At 35.7% G+C, this 21416-nt stretch overlaps 1 protein-coding gene across 2 annotated transcripts in view; it reads left to right on the forward strand.

The window, feature by feature from the left end:
• Positions 1–21: 21 nt before the first annotated feature.
• LOC132157291 (semaphorin-4G-like) overlaps positions 22–21416 on the forward strand; it is a 36932-nt gene continuing 15537 nt past the window's right edge. For both annotated transcript variants that reach the window (XR_009437533.1, XM_059566574.1), the window contains exons 1-4: positions 22–203; positions 6322–6636; positions 17171–17319; positions 21306–21368. Coding sequence is in view for 1 of the 2 variants with exons in the window: in XM_059566574.1 (XP_059422557.1) it covers positions 6501–6636; positions 17171–17319; positions 21306–21368 (348 nt within the window). In the remaining variant the exon portion in view is untranslated. The remainder of the gene's footprint in view (positions 204–6321; positions 6637–17170; positions 17320–21305; positions 21369–21416) is intronic.

Raw genomic sequence — 21416 nt, forward strand, 5'->3', positions numbered from 1 at the left:
TGCTGTGGGAGCGCAGTGTTTGAGATGGGGAAGTGGCGCAGGAGGGCGTACAGTACCTGTGTCGAGGCTCACACACACAGCACAGCGACTATCACAGCTGAGTTCATTCCGCATCTGCGCTCTGTCTCACGTTACTTGGCTTTACACTAACTACTAGACGACTTTAATGCGTTTTTTGGCGATTTGTGACCAAAGACATCTCGGTAAGTAGACCACTTCGATATTGTACACGTTTTCTTATTCTTTTTGGGATATTAGTTGTCAGTGCACGTCTGTATCTTAATATTGATCATCGCACGAAAGATTCTCTGACAGTTCAGTTTGAACAAGTCTATTTTGCATACTGTTGTCTTAAGTTAACATCATTTAGACTACAAGAAAAATCTTAAATATAATTGAAATGAAATTATAATTTTGCATAGACGAAACCTCAGGGTATATGGCAAGCCACTTTAACATTTATTCCTTAATCTGTTTTTACTAGTACTTTTGAATTATTACGAAGTAAACAAGAAGTATCTTTTAAATTTCAGTTGTGTATAATAATTACTAATACAAGTAGCCTAACTATTCTTTTTTAATTGATGATAATCTTTTTTTTTTTTTGGTAAATATTCAAAAATTTGCTTAAATATATGTTCTAGTATTCTTGGTAATAATTTGAAAATAATTATTTATAAACTAGTGTGTAATTCAGTTAGATAGATTACAGTAACTAAGATATATGCAATGGTACATAATAAATAGTTACTACCAATAACACTAAAATAAGTTCCAGCAACAATTAGAATAGTCAATGTCTGAACCACAAAGTTACACTTTTCTTACAGTAAAAATGGAATAGCAATTTGTTACTAGGATTGTAACTATTGGCTTTTAAGTATTTTAAGTACTAGCAAATAGGTAGAAGTAACTAAAAAATACATAGTATAAGTGAAACTAGTACTCACCATCAAAACTTGCAAAACATACTAGTTGGAAGTGAAACGTTATTACACCAGTAACATAAAAATAGGTGCTAGTTCGTTTTCAGGAAATGCATATAGGATTGGCTTGCCATACAAAATATAATCTTTCTTTTTCCTGTCAAAAAGCAGTTTATTGAAAGTTAGCCATTAAACTGTGAAAGTCAATAACTGATTGATATTTTAGTCTACTGACACATCCGTGTTTGAGCAGATTAATGCGCACAGTATTAGTCACCTTACAGTGAGAATTTCCACTGCAGTTTTTTCCTGGCACATTTAACTGTCCAAGTTCGATGACATCTGGGAGAAGAAAATCTATGAGTGATGCACCAGAAAACAGAAATGTGCCCAGCAGTAATATAATACAAATTGAAATGTTTAATAATTGTTTCATAAATATGTGAATACCTTATTGATGCATAATTCTGAAAGTCTTATTTAGCTTTTCTGAATTGTTGCTGATATTATGCTATCTTACTTATAATATACAAATATTAAAACTATAAATTACAAAATATATGCTCTCTCACTGGCCTCAACAAAGTTTAATGCAGCTCTTAAGCTGCATCATTTGAAGCTGCATTAAAGCCGCATTAAATACTATGGGATGAAGCTGCCTTTTCTACGATTACATTTATTTGAAATTGTGTCTTTAAACAGAATTTGGAGCGGAGTTTCTTAGTTGTGTAAAGATTCCTTTGTTGCATCCTGCCAAATGATTTTTCTGCTCTGTCTACTGCTTGCTTTTATGATACAACAGAATCTCATTTTTATACTCAACTGAAGATAAAAAAACTACCTCATGTGATTTAGCATCCGGTCATTGACTCACTGTACAATCGGCTACTATCATCGCTTATTCTCAAGGTTCTATGTATGCAAGAACGGCATTTTTGTGAAAGACGGCTTTCATAATTAAGCAGTTTTCTTTTATAAGCCAAACACTGATTTGATTTAGCTGTTAAATTGATATCTTAAACTAACCATAGTGATCTCTATGAAAAGTTATTTATTTACTTTCTTTGTTCATTGCCTTGTGGTGGAATATTGATGCATCAGGTTTCATTGATCATGAACTAGATGGCAGATGTGCTGTTAAATTTCTGTGGAAGATTATTAGATTGATTTGTCTAGACTCTCAAAAAGCCTTGAACTTATACTCTCTATATAAAGGTTTTATAAATGTTTCTATGCCAAAATTATCTGCAGGTCCTTAATGCATGGAATATAGCATATCACTGTCATTCAATTACATCCATGAAATCATGATATAAAGTTGGTGTGCTTGTCAGTGTCACTCTCTTTTGAGGCGACTGACCCTTAAACTCGCATGTAAATGTTCTCAAAGTGACTGACAGCTGGTTAAATATGCATGAAGGGTCTCATGTAGTCACTGTTCAGCTGAGCTGCTTGCAGGAACAGAGCTATCGTTTTCTCTCTGCAGCTGCTCAATTCTTGTCACTTGATTCAGTCCATCCTACTGTCTGATACCATGAATCCTGTTGTACAGCTCAACACTTTATTTTTAAATCAACTTGCACTGATCTTCCATTGTATGGAACTGGCTTTAGCCCATCTCTTGAGCTCTGAAACCAGAATAAGAAATAGCAGTGTGTGTGTAACAAATTAAAACTCTATGATCACGGGAAGAAGGAGGCTATAACCGCTTGACAATCAAATCAAACTTTAATTACAAAATAAAGACAAAACAGCGCGTCAGCCCCTCACGGACGACTGACGTGCACAAATAAAAACCAAACACAAACTAAAACCCAGGCCTGGTCGTCGCTCCGGTTTAATATTGCTCCATCTCCTCCGTGGGACTCGAGACCGGTGGGTCGAGCAGGTGTCGCTCATTTCCAATCACTCCACCGGCCTCGTTCCTGTTCCCACGTCTCTCGGCCCCGCCCCACTCGTCACAGTGTGTTCGAGTGATTTCTGATGTGACCACGCAGCATAAGACCACTGTGCTGATCTGGAGCTGTCACTGTAGGTTACATTGATATGCTTTCATTTGCTATCTTGGTGTTTTGTGCTAAGTGATTTTTCACCGGGAAGATTTGGCCTCCCATGTGTCTGCCCTATTCTTTATTTCTTTATAGTTCTCATTCTTTAGGACATCTGAATTGGCTGAATAATAATACAGCTGATGGTTGTGTAGTTATAATCCTTTAATGGATTTCTTTCATAAACCTCTTACACTTAAACTGGATTCTAGTTTTACACCAAGCTATTACTCAATCCGCGATGTTCTCTGAGCGGTTCAACAGAAAAGTTATTTGATTCCTGAAACTTTCAGTGATATTTAATACCATATTCTGTCATATCTGCCAATGCTTTGTTGACAGAAAACTTCTTCAGGGGCTGCACAGACTTTTCAAAGTATATTTTAGTGATGAGATATCACTTTTTTATTAAAACTAATAAGGCTTTTTCATCTGCGATTAAATTTGTCAAAGTGATGTGAGCAGCATGTTAAGTGCAAAAAGAAAGAATCATAAACAGTAAGGACTAGAAGTGCTAAAAGTAATTTTATTATGTAAAATTAAGAAATATGACAGATTTGCACAATCTTTGCTCAGTAATCAAATGTAAGAAAATGTGTGATGCTGACTGTCTTTGACAATTTATTGATTTTCTAAATGATAGTACAATATGTAAACTAATTAATGTATTATTTGTGTAATATACACTATACACTATAATTCTAATTTATTTCTCAATTCAAAATTCATTTTTTTGCACGCAAAAGTGATCAAAAGTGGCAGTAAAGATATAATGTGTTACAAAATAAAAAATATATAAATTCTGTTCTTTTGAACTTTCTATCCTTCAAAGAATGCTAAAAAAAAATACATCACAGTTTCCACAAAAATATTAAGCAGCACAACTGTTTTCAATATTGGTAGAAAAAAGAAATGTTTCTTAAGCTGCAAATCAGCATATTAGAATGATTTCTGAAGGATCATGTGACACTGAAGATTAGCGTAATGATGCTGAAAATGCATCAAAACATAATTTTAAAATGTATTCACATAGAAAACCGTAATCTTAAATTGTTATATTTTCAAATAAATGCAGCTTTTGCAAGCATAAGTTCTTCTTTCAAAAAATAAACCAAAATAATAATATCAAAGCATAATTTACATTTTATTTGTTTCAGCTTTGCTCTTTAACGTTGTTTCTGTTGTTTGAAAGAACAAAGGGATGCTGATCCGATAACCCTCTCTGGCGCATTACTGCTGGTTCCTGCGCTACAGCAGGTGTGAATTCAAGCACATCTGTGCATTTATGTTTGAGAGAGTTTTGTGTGTTTCTTTATACATAGAGAAAAGGAGTGAAAAAGTTTTGAATGAACGAGAATACAGTGGCCTAGAAAGCCACTGGGAATGTGCTCTCCCAAGTGGAGATAGAGGGGAAAAGAAAACAGTGCTCATCTGGTGCACAAGCTTGTTTAATGGAATGAGGGAGAGAGAGTGTGTTTATCTGAGAGAGGGGGAGAAGTCTGGAGTGTTTACAGAAGAGAGGGGCTGAGTGTGTAAGAGTAATGGACAGAGGGAGGCGAACAGTTGGATGCTCAGGCCACTGTCCTCCTAAATCACATCAGACTCACACACGAGCACAATGACTCTTCCTTTTTAAGAAACAACCATTCTCTTAAAGGTCAGTCATGACCATAACACAACAATAGTAAGAATAGTGTCAATATGGAGACAAATTTCACCTAACTGATGCACTAAATAACTTTCCATTAAAAAGGTTTAGATCAAAAGAAGCGAATTCAGTCATGACAACTCTTGGAGTGATAAATTAAACCGGCATTTACTGGCGTGGGCATGAAATATTCATAAGCTTAATTTTAGCGAATGAGAACTGCTGTGCTGCTGCTGAACAAATACAATAATTAGTTTAGCTTAGTCAAAAATAACCAAGAATGGCTGCTGCAAGAATGTTGAACCCCTTAGCAGATCTCTACAGGTGGTGCTGGGGAGGAGGAGGGGTAACATAAACGTTCATAACTCTGCAACGTGCCGATCCTGATTGGCTGGTGCGATGGCTTTGAATGAACCAATTAGCAATTAGTTAGTTTCATGGCTGAACTATTTATTTTGATAGATATCTTTAAAAATTAGATACATTAGATACCAGTGGCCTTCAAAAAGCGTTTTTATTCTGCGTAAGAAGGTCACCCTTTCATAATGTCTGTCATGTTTAATAATACTTCACTTCCCTAATAATGCGATAATACCATAACCCGCTGCTGAATCATGGGTGACAGATACACCTGCTTATAACCAGGCCCAGATGAAATCCGTGGACTTTCCTCATGTGATTATTATTATATATTTTTTTATTATTTTTTTATTATTATATTATTATTATAAAATAATATAATTTTTTTATTATATATTTTATTATTATTATAAATTTTTTGGTCAAGCACAAATTGTTTATACATTATGATTCAAATTATTAGGGTTGGTAATATTTAAAGTCTCTCTCTTTTTTTCTTTTTTAAACAGTGATACATTTTTTTTCAGCATTCTATGATGAATAAAAAGTCCTAAAGAATAGTACTTATTTAAAATGTAAATCTTTTGGAACATTATGACTTTGTCTTTTTTGATCAATGCATCCTTGCTGAACAAAAGTTGTATTTCTTAAAAAAAAAACTTTGAAATCTAACTTAACTAATTTCCACTGAAATATCCTTATGTATGCTCCAGAGCAGTATTCTCATGATTTCCAAACATGAACTTAAAAACTCTGAAGCATTTCCAGACTAATCCGACCTGCTTTTGATGAGAGAAGGTGAGAGAAGTCAGAGATGAGCTCTGTCTGAGTTTGTGATAGTCCTGACTCTTTTGGATTCGACTATTCAGTTGTCCTACATCAATCACCAGTTTATTATTCAATGCAGTCACCTCAGACACAGCTCAGGATTAAAGGCCTGAAAGGTCAGTGTCACCGGATGCACAGTTGCATCCTTTGATCTTCCCTTTGCATACCACTGAGTGTCCAGGTGCTTTGTGCATGTGTCACTCAATCTTTTTTAGATTTGAATAGAAGACTATATTTCTATTAGAGTAACCTTTTAGTGCCACATGGTGCACTGGTTTCCTTTTAACATGCCCATGTTGCTTTGTTCTATGAGAAACTTGAGAATCTTGATAGTTGGTTGTCCTTGGGCGATCTGGGCAGAGAACCACAGTTAAATTGTGTTATTAGTGAAATCCAATTAAGCATCAGAACACGCACTTCACCTGATCATATGTCAGCTTAACTATGACATCAGCACTTACTAGTCATTTCTGTACCTGTCCTAAACTTCTTGTTTTTTCTTGTTTTGCAGAGTGAAGTGCTTGAGGGAAAGAGAGCCATTTTATTTTTTGGTGAAGAAGAGTAAAACAGCAGCATTTGTGCATACCAGAGGAAACAGTCTTAAGAGACGCCATTATTGACTTCCTGCTCCCTTGAGAGGAGGGGTGAGCGGCAGTCTCGTGGTACTCACCCCTCCTGGTCAGACTGCTGATGCTGAAGATGTTGACCCATAGTGCATGGCTGCCATTCCTGCTGTTGGTGTGTGTTGTGTCCACTATGTGGGGTTACCCATTCAGACCCCCGCTAGACCTGGATGTGACCCCCAGAACTACGGTCCTCTTCAACGGTATGATACACATGTTTTGTTTTTAATTCATTCATTCACATAATACTGAAGAGAGAGATCCACCAATCAGACAAGTCACTGTTACTATGGAAACAAATTATGGCAAAAAGAGCTCTGACCATCCACACCCACAAAGCACTGCTAATATCTCAAACGAGTCTCTCTATCCTCTCAAACTACTATTATACTATATACTATACTTATAACTACTATACTATATAGTATCAGTATGATTTTTTAAAAGATATTAATATTTTTCAACAAGGATGTTTAAAATTGATCAAATGCGGCAGTTGCAAAACAATTTTGTTAACAAAAAATATTGTTCTTTTGACCTTTGTTTATCAAAGAACCCTGGAAAAAATGCATCACACACACACACACACACACACACACAAACACACATATATATATATATATATATATATATATATATATATATATATATATATATATATATATATATATATATATATATATATATATATATATATATATATATATATATATATATATATGTATATAAAATTGATTTCTAGAGGATCATGTAACACTGAAGACTGGTGTAATGATCCTGAAAACTCAGTTTTACATCACAGAAATAAATTACAATTTATTAAATTAGAAAACTGTTATTTTACATCGTAATAATATTTCATAATATTGCGGTTTTTACTTTATTTTTGATCAAATAAATGCAGCTTTGGTGAACAAAATCTTACCAAACTTTTGCTCATAATATGATTGATGGTAGTTGTTAAGTTCAGGTATTGGGTGGGATTAGTGATGTAGAATATGGTCATGCAGAATATGTGCTTTATAAGTACTAATAAACAGCCAATATGTTAATAATAGGCATGCTAAAAAGCAACTAGTTAATAGTTAGAGCTGGTCCCTATACTAAAGTGTTAGGCTACCGAGCTAGAGCTGGTTTAATTCAAGTGTTAGAATGTCCTAGTGGAGAATTGTTTGAAATCCCTATGGAGCGAATCATTTGGAAAAATGCTTCCAGAACCAAGATGGCTGAAAATGTGGGCAGTGACTGTTGCACTCTATATTATGGAATTTTAATTATGATAATCATTCAGTGCCAAGGTATATCAAAGTATATCAGTTTACTTTTCCATTAGCATCACAGTAACATGGTACTACCACAGTAGTTATGTGCGGGTCCTGTTTTCTGAAATTATTTGGCCCACCCCAGCTCATCCCTCAAATATAGTACAATTTCTTTACCCGCCCCGACCCGCCCCGCGCATCGGGGAAATCACGGAAGTTACGTTGCTACTTATACCTTCATATTGTAACCTTTTTAAAGAACCTAATAAAATATGAAAATATATATTCCAAATATTTAATATAGGCTTTAAAGAATTGTACCAGTGATGATTCGTCCGTGAATGAATATTTTAGGTAAACGAATCGTTCTCGTTCATGTAATCCACTGACTCATATTTCTCATTCACTGAAGTTCCTCCCTCCACAGCAGCGCGAGAGCGCGAAGCTATTAGCAGCGCATGCACAGCCCTTGAACAGCTCTTGTCAAAGAGTTACTCAAGATGTGACGGAGCATGTGATTTGTTGAATGTAGTGAACGAATACGATCTTTCGTATTCTCGTTTGTGAATGAGTTGAATGAACTGATACATAGTTCGTTCGTGAATGAAATGAATGAGAGTATACCGGGTCAGTGAGCCAAGCATATCTCAATCAGAAATCGGCAGATACAAAGTGCAGTTATAGGTGCACATACGCTTGTTTTCATTTTAGCATACAGAACATAACCCCACGTTTAATCCATGATTTATTAATGTGAATATATTATATATGAACTGTCTGACCAAACAATTAAAATGTTTAATTATGCAAGAAAACCTTGCGCTTTGTTCATCTGAACAACTTATTTATGCGATCATGCACACTTTAATAAAGCCAAATCAGTTTTTGTCACAAGTAAATACGTTCGTTGACTTAAGACATAACACATAAGACACTGTTTTTCTCCACCTGCTGTGGCGTATTTGTGTATAATATGAAGAAATGGTCACTGAACGAATCAGTGAACGAATCTGAACGAATCATTTTGGTGAACAAACTGAAAATCAACGAATCTCTTGAAAGAATCAAAATTTCCACCACTAAATTCCATGCACCATAAATTGATTTTTTTAAATTTAGTTTTTAGTGACCCGCCCCGCAATAAAGTGCGTCCGCGGGTTATGAGATGACCGCTATACCACAGAACATTTCTGTAAGCATCTCAAGGGTTAATTTTGAAGTAAATAAAAAGGGCTGCTCAGGCAGATGCAGAGAAGCTGCTGTGTGGTTACATGAGGGGGAGTGGGTTCACAGACTGTTTATGGCTCTGTACTTAATCATTCAGATGTAAGCAGGGCTCTATCACACTCGTTCAGATGACTCGCTGCTTGCCAGCTTGAATTTTCTATATCTCTTTGCTGTTGAACAATAAAACGCCTTTCTCTCCCATCTGTGAAGCAGAGGTGCAGGAGAGAAGGCACAATAAGCCAACCCAAGGTTACCTTTATCTCTAGCGCTTAGTTACACAACCGCAGAGAGGTCAGAGGTCTGAGAGACTTGAGGCCTGTGTTGAGTTTAAAAACACGAGTGCAGCAGGTTCACTCTCCAAGACTCGTCCAGGTCAATGCAGAAGACGCTCAACATTGTTTTTTGAGAATGTCATTTTAAAAATAACGTGTCAGATATTTGCATTAAATAACTAATTATGTTAAATACGTGGAAACAATCAAACGATTAATCACGATTAATCACATTGAAAATAAACGTTTTTATTTACATAATATATCCATGTGTACTGTGTATATTCATTATGTATATATATAAATACACATACTGTACATACAGTAAATATTTGTAAAATATTTACAAGTATATAATTATATTCATATAATTTATATTATACATAGTACGTATATGTGTAAGTTTATGTAGAAAATATATTTATGTAAGCAAAAACTTTTATTTTGGATGCTATTTAATCATTTGAAAGCACTAGTGGAAAGATACATATTATTTACTATTTGTTAGTTTTTTGTTAGATCTTGATGTTTAGATGATACTCTTTGCCAGTACAGTAATGCTGTGCTTGTTCTGCAGGGTTTTTTTATTCAAAGTTGAGTTAGGTCTGTTTGTCGTGAACCAGTTTATTGCTTAAAAAAAAAGGACCATATTACTCATTCATAACTAGGGTTGGGTATCGAAAACTGGTTTCATTTTAGAACCGGTTTCAAATTTCCAACAACTGAGTATTCGATAAGACGTGTGTATTTCAATTCGGCTTAACGATTCCTGCGTTCACATTTTATTGTGATTTAAAACAATTTAAGTGCAGGAACAGAACATCTGACTCACTTTTTGTGTAGAAAGTGAAGTGTAGCACATAGAGCTGCTCAGAAAAAGCCAAGTGGCTGGAGCTCGAGGGCCTCACTGGACCATAATCCATCCCTGCATACATCTCTGACAGATCTTTTCATCAAGTTACTTAGCAGCTTCTGCTGTACTTACAAAAACCAATGAGCTCATCTCTCCTCTCATCATTTCATTTAGCATCCCTGTGCGGGCATGAGCTCAGATTAGCACTGTGAGTGGAAAACGAGGTGTCAGTACTTCTGAGTTAATATCAATCCCCTGGTCAGCAACAGGCAAGAGATGAGAGAGTGTAAAAAGGAATACATTAAAATAGGGTTTTTGGCATACTTGGTGCCATAAATGAGATAAGACATGACTGAAGGGAGAATAAACACTTTTTACCCCTAGAATGCATTAAGCAGGATCTTTTTAATCAATAAATTTTTTTTTGATATTTCCTTTAAAAATACTTGTCTCTGACACACATTGATATCCTGTTTCTTGGTCACAGAATGGTAAGAAAGACACCCTTTGTGTAGTCATTTTTTATTTAATTTTATTTGGATCATGCTTTGTAGGATTAATTTAGTAGTTCTTTATGTAAGTTTGAACTCTCTTACATATATTGCATAAAATATATTTTAAATAAAAAATCTTAAAATAGTCCAAATATTCTCAGTGAAATATTATATAATGACCGCTAAAGTGTATAATTAGCTGTTTTTTCTAGGCACTTGTCTCTCACAATCCATGCTCACTTTATTCTCACATAATAAAATAATTTAACGTTTTTTTATTCAGGAAAATATATATAAAATTGGATATTTTTATATAATAATCTGTATATTTAATTTTAGCATTATTATCATGTTATTTATTACTTATGAGTTTGCCACAAATATAGCCTTTGATGGAATATGACATTAAATTATTATTTTATATAATAAATAATTTAAATGCATTGATATTCTACAGCTACGGAATATTCTAAATGCATTAATATTTCATACCAATTTATTTATTTAATTGTAAGCACTATGTACAATTCTCCACAACTACATAAAAACCTTGCAAAATAAACACTTTAGGGAGATAAAAGACCATTATTTAATCTTGTTAAATTGCTGGGAAATCATTTTCTAGTGCATATTTAATGTGGACTGTATATCTCAAGAACCCCAAAGCTTTAACTACCGAGTGAGTAAGTATCCTAAAACCCCTGATCTCCTCTTTCTGTGGCTGTTTAATCATTTATTAGTTCATAGAGTGCTGTACTTTATTAGTGACCCTCAGAGACATGAGACAGAGTCGAGATAGTGACAGGCTACCTGAGGGAGGACAGTGTAAATTATATTTGCACTGTATGTATTGTACACCCTAAGCACACTCATCATGCTTCTGTCAAATATCAAAGCTCCCACTGCTGTCAAACTGCATGAAGCGGCTGGTTTAAACATGACTGTGAACGCAGAGTTCCTCGCTGGTTCTCAGGAGACCTTCACTTGTTTATTTAGCAAATGCAAAGTCTTTTTCTCTTTCTCTCTCTCTCTCTCTCTCTCTCTCTCTCACACACACACACACACACACACATACACATGCATGCACACACATGCACAAGGCCTCTGGGATGACAATCCGAATCATGTTGTGAATGTCATATTGATTAGTTAATTAGCAGTGCAGTTGAGCAGACAGAGGGTGTGTGTGTGTGTGTGTGTGTGTGTGTGTGTGTGTGTGTGTGTGTGTGTGTGTGTGTGTGTGTGTGTGTGTGTGTGTGTGTGCAGACTGGACTGGACTGGACGGGAGTGTCTTGAGCTACTGTAATGTCAGTTGTAAAGGTCTAATAATAGTTATTCTACTGTCAGTGCTCAATTGCATATTCACTACATGGCTATGTTGACATCCCCTTCTAATTGACAGGTTGAGCTAGGCCCTCAATTCCAGTGCAGACAGATGTTAATGTTACATTCTAGAGAATTGAATGCTTCCAACGTCATGGAGTTGGGTTTCAGTTGAATGGGATCTAATCTCTTCATCCGTGTTACAACATCTATTGAAAACAAAAAAGACTATTAATACTAATGGTTAGCTGTGTTGTTTGAGTGTCCACATACTTTTGACCGTATTGTATTGTAATTGCATATTACATATTTGAACCAGAACTAAAAAAAAAAAAATTGTAAATAAAAAAAACTAAATAAACAGATGTTTTTTTTTCTATCTCTCTTATAGTCACCAGGGACCGTATTCACAAAACATCTTAAGGCTAAAAGTAGCTCATAACTCACAGATTTAGGAGAAAATCTTTAACAAACAAACAAAAAATGTTGTCTAAATTCTTACTCTAAGAGTATTTCACAGAGCATTTTAGCACCAAATCTTGCTCCGAAAAGTGTGAAACATTAGGAGTAGAGAAGAAGACTCCTAAGTCACTAAGATCAAGCCACAAACTTTCCTAAAATGACTCTAAAATGTAAAACATTTTACAAAAGATTTGATATATCGCCTTAATTGCAGGGGTATTTTGACTGTTGTACAAGAAGTTGTTTACAAGAAGAGGCTAACAATTACATATACATATAAGAGGCTGACAATTAGCTGAACATATAATTGTTTAATTAGTGACTTTAAGCTTGCATTTTAAAATATTTATTTGAATGTGGCAATTAACATTTTTATTTTTAAACCTTTATTTGAGTATGCCAACATAAAATCGTGCTGTACGATATTTCTATGTATAAATCTCTGGCAGAGCCTGCCCCTATCAGCCAATTACTGTGGGCATAGTTAGTAAGCATGCATGCTGACATAATCCTAGCAACTACATTTTCGTTTCTTGAAGAAAACTCCAAACTTTTGAACAGTGGTGTATTTTGTATGGCAGTGTATGACGAACGCAATCTGCTACAGTCACTTATGTTTCCCTGTAGTGCTGAGTCATTTTAGTGGGCTGTTGCTTCACCTACCTGTATCAATGGTTGGATTAAACTTTATCCAGAGAACAGGAAATGCTGGTATTGTTCTCTATTGCTTCATTGTTACTTCACAATGGATCTTATACCAGACTGAAAAACAGGTATTTGTGATAAAAGAAGCAGGAGAGTGTATCAGCTGTCTTTGTTCTGAGATAGGGCCAGAGATATAATCGCTATACTAAATGTTAGAATAACAACTTAAATCCTTGTTTATGTTTATGATGTTTTTTATTCCCAGAATAATTGTTCTTATACATTCTTAGAAAAACAAACACTACGGAGGTTGCATTGTACAGTGAAGTCAGAGAGTAATACCATGGTAGTGAATGATTACAATATTTGTAAGCAATGTAAATATAGGGGAGTGAATCGTAATGCCATCAGTTCAACCCCTTCAAATAGGCTCTGCGATGTTTAGTTGTTAGCTTGTGTTTTATGGATTTGGTCTTTTTATTTTAAATGTATTTATATTTCCTGTAATTGCATGAGGAAGGACATGGTAATTAAATTTGATAGCCACAGTAAATTAATCTACAATGTATATAAACATCTGGCATTGTATATTAGTATTAATGCGGAAAAACAACAGCACCCTTTGTACTTGGCATTTATTTACATATATTACAGAATAAATTGTGGATTTTTCCATGTTATAGAAAATTATATTTAAAGTTTGAGTCATAGAATACTGTCATGGCACTTGTATACAAAACCGTAGTATTAGTATGGTATCATATCCCAAAAAAACTTTTTTTCAAACAGAGCTGCCTTGAGAATCCCAATGTTGTGGAGGTTGAAGCCAAAACTAATTTCCAACTAACTGTGTCTTTAGTTTGCCAGTGTTTCATTGATTTCTATCCGTTCCTTGTAGGATCCCATGACCATCTTGAACACACAACCATTAGTGCAGCTTTAAATCCTGAGGAGCTCTATTTGAGCAATCATAAAAACGAGTAATTCTGGTTTGGGGAAATGATAGCATGTCTCCGCTGCACTGCCATGTGCCTGAGGATGACAAGCATGCTTGTGTCTGTAGCAGGCCTGGAGAGGATGGGTGTTGTTTCATTCTGGGCCAGAGCCATTTGAACACATCTCTTGACATTCGTTTGAAGTTCAAAGCTGCTCTGCTCACCCCAACGAGGGATATCGTGCAGGTCTCTGTGTTATGTGCTTGTGAACCTTTGTTCTGTTTGAATAACCTTGTAATATGTTTACCATTTTGAACTGATGTTTGTGATGAATCTGATGCCAAGTGGAAAAGTACAACGTACAGTGTCAGTATGACAGTGTAAAAAATATGTGCATGGGAATGCATGTTTGATTGTGTATATGTATTGTTTATTCCGGTGTGGCCAGACTAATAATGTGTTCAAGTCTTGGCCCTGTTCGGCTCTGTTGGGTTTAAGATTGACCCCGTGCTTCTGACCCACTGAAGAGTGACGCCTGAATAATTTCTGGAGGATTGTGGGAAACATTGTGATTTGATAGTGTATGTCTGAGTGGATCAATCTGTTCTGTTAACATTGTAGGCTCTGTTCTTGGGATGAAGGGTGAAGATGTTAAGAGGAAAGATGACAGCAATTGGAAACGAGCACAGAGGGGATCTTTCTGCTGTTTTACTTTGAGACAGCGGATTAGACTCATGGCTTTTCTTAAGGTTCATGAAATTGGTTTAATAAATTAAATCTTCCAGTCTCATGACCTCTTGCATACTAATTATTATTTTATAATTATTTTCAGCCAAAGCAGAGCTTACAAGCTGTGCCATAAGCACAACTGACATTGAAAGAAATAAGCTAATATTTAGAATAATGGTAACCGTTATTATTATTATTACTGTATTACCCTTACCTTAAGTGGTCAAATATTGGCTTCTTAACATTGTCAAGTTAAGGCAAGCCAGTTTTATTGGTGGACATATGAATAATGCTATTTCCAGCCATCAAAGTGTGCAGATCATATCTTGAATGAGTAAAGCCAGAAATCTAGTGTTTGTGAAATTCAAATTAAATGTCAAATCAAGAAAAAAATCTGATAGCAATCAATTGTGCTCAAGTCGTGCAAACAAAAGAAATTGGTAGTTTTTTCTCTGTTTAGTGCTAATGCACATTATAAAGTAAACAAAAGCCAAATGGCTCTCTTAACTATAAAAACCTGTTAACACTAAAATAAAAAACTATAATCAAAGTCCTTTTAAGACAAGTCATATCACTTGGTGGCCATCTTTGAAATGCCTTTCTGGCATCCAAGTGCAGCTCCTGTCTCTCTTAATGGGGAAACATTAAATTCTCCAAAACTGTTCACTAAGCATACGATTAAATTTCATATTTGAAATCAACAAAGAAATATGACAACATCTGTGTCATAAATGTTATTACTTTTGCTCAAATAGCATTATAAAAAGCTTTTTTTTCAGGCTAGATCAGCCAGTGCGCATGCACAGTCTTAAGAGCACGTCTCTGAACGCTGACAGTTTCTATAGCAACCGGGATGCTTCTAACGCAGCTGCAGTGATGCGATGACTTTACCGATTAGCGATTGGCTCTTTCATTCAGAAGGTGGGGCTTCCTGCGATTGAACGGCCATATTGAGCGTTGCATTTCTCTCTATTCAATACTATACGAGTGACATGTCTTGGGTCTTCTAGAGTCTTTGTTATAGTTTATTAGCATCCACACTAATGAACAATAACATTCTGTTTATTATAAGTACTGCGGACTTGTTTTCTGCCACATTAAATGCTCATGCTGTCAATGTTTTTATCATTTATCAGCCGAAAAAAGGTTCTGAAACGATATCCTTCCTTTGTGTTGTTGTTGTTAAAGTTGTGCTGTGAACGTCACTATCTCTCTTAAAGGGATAGTTCACCCAAAAATGAAAATTCTTTAATAGTATGGAAAAAATACAATGGAAGTCAATGGCTAATGTCAACTGTTTGCTTACCAATACCAGCATTCTTCAAACTACATTCTTTTTATGTTTAGCAAAAGAAAGAAGCCCATACAAGTTTGGAAAAACTTTAGGTTGAGTAAATGATGGCAGATTTTTTTATTTTTGGGACCATCTTGAACCACCTTGAATTATACATGTCTTTATCATGGTCCAGTTATCACCTGACGACAAAAAGATATGTTTTCCATTGAGAACCAATCATAGTTAGTTAGTTGAGTTGATGTTTTTGGACAGATTTAATGAAGATGATTTGATCGTTAATAATATAATTTGTTTGTTGTTAAGAGATGAAAGATCTCAAAGTAGCTCATCATTCCTAACACACCCCCGAGCACAAAATAAAAAAAGCAAATGAATGAGACTGCCTGAGTATTAGAGAGAGGTTAATCAAGTCTATTGAGCATGTGTGTGTGAGAGAGAGCAGGAAGCATTAAGGAAATGCAGAAGTTTCTGCATGTTTGCGAAACACAGCAGCACTGTGTCAGCAGGGAGTCACAGGACACCTTAATTATCTTCTTTTTCAGTTTCCGTCTGTCTCTGATATACGCTGTCCCTGCAGCTCACTCCCCTCTGTCTCTCCGTAGCTGTGTTTGTCAGCTCTGCTGTCATTGTAGCACTCTGGGTCTTCAGCCAAATCTGGCTGCGCAGCATAACCTGTCCTGTCCCTGCATGCATTGCTGCCACACACTGCTGCCTACACAAGTGGAGACGTGTGGCCTGTGGGCTGCGTGTGTTGATGTTTTTCAGCATGTGGTGTTACATACCATACAGCACGTGTCATGCGCACATTATCACAGTAGTGCGATCCACAACACACTATTGAGCAAACAAGAAACCAGTCATGTTTGTTTGTGTATCAGCTCACGTTTGTGCTAAAAGGGCTTTCATAGGGCATTTTTCCTATGCTCATTATGGAATGAGTGATGACTATCTTCTACTACTTAGAGTAATTATATGTACACAATACGTACCATAAACCTCTAAAGTGCTGGTTCAACTTCTATATTCTTTTATTATACATTTTACACTTTAGTTAATGTTTGTAAGCAGACAACCTATGTCAAACTCAGAATCACTAGCCTTTTATATATATACGGACTCACTGACACAGAAAACAGTACATCTTCACAACACCAAGCACCCACAGAAATTTAGTGAAGTGTTTACGGATCCTTTTATGGATAAGTATTTCTTTAACTGGTCTATCTTGTGTGTTTCAGGGCTGTTGGGCCTGAGGCGATTCAGAGGCTCGACACTGAACTACAGTTTATTGCTGCTGGAGGAGGAGGCAGGCCTGTTGTACGTGGGAGCGAGAGGGGCTTTATATGCCCTGCAGGCTAGTGACATCTCCAGCAGCTCTCTGCAAACTGTACGTACTGACAAATCAGCACTTAATTACAGAGCTTGCCAGGCAGAACTGTATTGATATTCCTGAAATATCCTATTTTTATTCTTCTTCCGAGCCTGCAATTAATTCAGCAAAAAACGCTCAAGATGCAGACTCCATTCAAATGTTATGTGAATAATTTCACTGTTAGGTGTCATCTATATTAGGCTTATCCAAACTTAATACTTTTTAAAAAGTGCAGGAATTTGAAAATATCTGCGACGTACAAAGTAAAAGGACATTCACGCAGGAAATGGAATAAAACAGCATTTTTAAAGAAAAGAATACTTATACTTTTGATTAAAAGTCATAGTAAAGAAATTTGTAATGTTTCAAAATAATTCCATTTCAAATAAATGCAGTTTTTTCGACTATTTTGATAATAGTCATTTATTACTAAATTATTCAAATTATTAATTATTTTGGTTTTCTTTCTTTTTTTGTTTGCATACCGAATTGCGATTTATGTGTTTATTTTGTAATATATATATATATATATATATATATATATTAGGGGTGTAACGGTTCACAAAATTCACGGTTCGGTTCGATACGATACACTGGTTTCACGGTTTGGTTCGGTACGTTTTAGATACAGCAAAAAGAAAAAATTGGCAGATAAATTTCCTTGATTTTTAAAAAATTTTTTATTTATTAAAACTAACAAAGTATGTTTTTTTTTTGTTTTTTACATTGAACAATGATGGAGCTATTCTTTACCCATCTTCTATGGTGTTTTCTTAGCAGCATACTGTATAAAACAAAAACAGCTCCTTATAAAAAAAAAATGAAAATGTTATATTAGTTATGAACAAATACAAAGATGTAACTTTTTATATGGAACTCTATAACTCTTTATATTGAGTGTGTTTTTACTCAATTGGTTCTCTATAGGGCTTATGTTTTTTGGAACAAAGCAGGAATTACGGTCTGTCTGAAATGGGCTCGTGAAGGAATATTGTAACGGGGCTCAATTACATTAAGCATGTTCTTAAAACCTACGTTTTCCACTACAGAGTAAGGCGCTCGCTCACTCAGTACGCACTGAAGGCTCGTTGCAAAATGGCTAATACGTTTAACAGACCAGAAATAGAAGATCCTCCAATAACCAACAGGTCTGGTGTTTGGGTGCACTTTGGATTCCCTGTAAGCTATAATGGTGATGAAAGAATGAATGGTAAATAGTAAGGTCTCATATCCGCGGCTATAACGTAAATGTAGCCTACCAATCGCCGTGGTGATGTCTTTTGCCCTGTTTGAATCCGTTGGAAATGTCTGTCTAAATGCTGCGGAGATAGTTTGTTTCGTGTATGTTTCTCCTTTTTTTCGTCTTTTCCCAGATACTGACACACTAAGGTGATGTCGGCGTAAATGAGTTGACATGTTTCAAGTGTTCCCGCTGGTGTTTTTTTTTTTTTTTTGTATTCCCGCTGGTGTACCCTAGACAGGGCCGGATTAACCATACGGGCAACTGGGCAATTGCCCAGGGGCCCAAGACCTCTAAAGGGCCCAGGGCAGCAAGGGCACGAGCAAAATACTGTATCTGGTAATCTCCCGCTTTACATTAAACAAACTGTCAACACGGGCTTTTGCGCTGCACAGAGAGACGCTGCGCTGCCTATGACTTTGAAAGTGAGTTGAGAGCGGTTGAGAGTCAGTCTCATGCGGAATGACCAATGAAGAGAGGGCCTCAAGTTAAGACCCTCTCCTCATTGGTCAGTCCGCATGAGGTTGGTCAAATGTTACGCCGAGCGGGTTACGTCAGGCGTTGCTACAACAGAAAAAAATCTGACATGGAGAAGCTAAATGGGAGCGCGAAGCGGAAATTAAAAAAGGAAAAGGACATCAGAAACGCAGAAAATGTAAAGTATATACCTAAAATAGGTAATTTCTTCACTCCTGTTAATGTTGCCGACAGTTCTGTTAAGTCAGCTTCCGTCAACGACGAGGACAACTCAGCTAGCCATGACTTTTCTTCAAGATGCCAAATGAAAGCAAACATGCACTTCCTCATTATTTAGGATTAAAATTGTGTGTTTTGCCAGGTTTTGTAGTATTTATTTTTATCTTGTCTTCTAGAGAGAAATTGTGTCACAGACACGGCTCTGCACTTTCTATTTTAGCTATTGGACATGAACTTGTTAGTGGCCTTGATTTTGAATATGTTATACTGTACACCAGTTTGCACAGTCAAAGTCCAGAAAAAAGCCATTGTAAGATGTGTTTGCCAAATGAAGGCATTTCAAATTCAAACATGCACTTACTCATTATTTAGGACTAAAATTGTGTGTTTTGCCAGATTATGTAGCATTTATTTCTGTCTTGTCTTCTTCAGAGAAATTGACAGATTTCTAAATGTTTATGTAGCACTAAAATGTTTAACTGGTTAATTGTGCTGTGATATGTTGTTGTTCTATTTTAAAACAAGTTAAAATGAGCTTAGGATAAAAATGTTTATGAGCAGATAACAGTGATACTGCATTTTATTTATTTATTTTTTTCCTTGAGGTGCCAGCTTTATTAAAATGCTGTATATTGTTGTGGAGGGAAAACTGGCAGATTTCAAATTGTTTGTGTTGGACTAATAACTTGAGTGCCTTGTTGAATTCTGAGGAGACAGGGTCACCCTGTCAGGGTGATTTCTGCTTAAAATGAGCTGAGGACCAAAATGTTTCTTGATGTGTTGTCTGTGGTCTTCTGTTATAGCTATATCAATTCAATACATTTCTATTGGAAATAAATGTTGTTAAATAAACAATGGTTTGAAAGTGGTTGCTTATTTATTCATTTTTGTGAAAATGGAGGATATTTCCCTCCCTCTCAATGTAGTGGGTCAATTTTACCAGATTATACAGATGCTGATGTGTTTTGTTTTCATAGCATTATATGTGAGTGAATGTCTTTGATAGGGGACATAGTAGTGCATTTGTAGTTCTATGAGCATTTAAATATTTGTAAATCAAAATACACCTGATGACAGTTAGAATTTGAAGTATTGAGTATATTTACTGTATATTACAGTAATATATTCTGTATATGACCATATTATGGTGATCCTGGGGTCGTGATGATGGGGCCCTTGAATATTGTTGCCCAGGGTACAACAAAGTGTTAATCTGGCCCTGACCCTAGATGCGACATATCGGTTTTTTTACCCACCACTCTCTTGCCATCACCATTATAGCTTACAGGGAATCCAAAGTGCACCCAAACACCAGACCTGTTGGTTATTGGAGGATCTTCTATTTCTGGTCTGTTAAACGCATTGGCCATTTTGCAACGAGCCTTCAGCGCGTACTGAGTGAGCGAGCGCCTGACTGAGTAGCCTAACATAAACATATAAGTTGGTGTTTTTTTCTTCTTTGGGAGTGTCAGGGGCTTTGCCTGTTACGTCGTTTGGGTTATTGGGCTACCTTGTTGAATGCATATCATTATATTTCACTTTTTTTTTTTTTTTCCAAATATAATTAATTAGTCCAACGAACCATTCGGTCCATAATGCGTACCGCGTACCGCGTACCGAACCGAAAGCCTCGTACTGAACGGTTCAATACGAATACGCGTATCGTTACACCCCTTATATATATATATATATATATATATATATATATATATATATATATAGAGAGAGAGAGAGCAAAAGTCAAATTATGTGTTGCGGTATCCAATAATCTAAGTTTAAAGCTTAGAATATTCCTTGAGGAAATATAAATATGGTGTATTTTGTTTTAATATTTGTTTCTTTTTATAGATCACTAAAGATGCTTATCTATATATATATAATTTGTAGATTCTTTCCTCCTGAGAATTCAGATTTAGTTTCACTATTTTGTTTCAACTACTGTGCATAGTGAGTTGATGTGAGAGTTGTTTACAAACACCAGTTGGTACAATTTAGTACTGCAAACTGGAGCATTTTTACAAGTCTTGACAGTTCAAGAATTCTTGTTAATCTTGTACTCGGACAGATTGACTGGGAGGCATCAGATGATCAGAAAAAACAATGCTTGAACAAAGGGAAAGATAACAAGGTAAGTCACGATCTCCATCTTTTGTGTTATCATCTCTAGTTCACATAC

The sequence above is a fragment of the Carassius carassius genome, chromosome 14 (assembly GCF_963082965.1).
Source record: "Carassius carassius chromosome 14, fCarCar2.1, whole genome shotgun sequence".
NCBI lineage: Eukaryota > Metazoa > Chordata > Actinopteri > Cypriniformes > Cyprinidae > Carassius > Carassius carassius.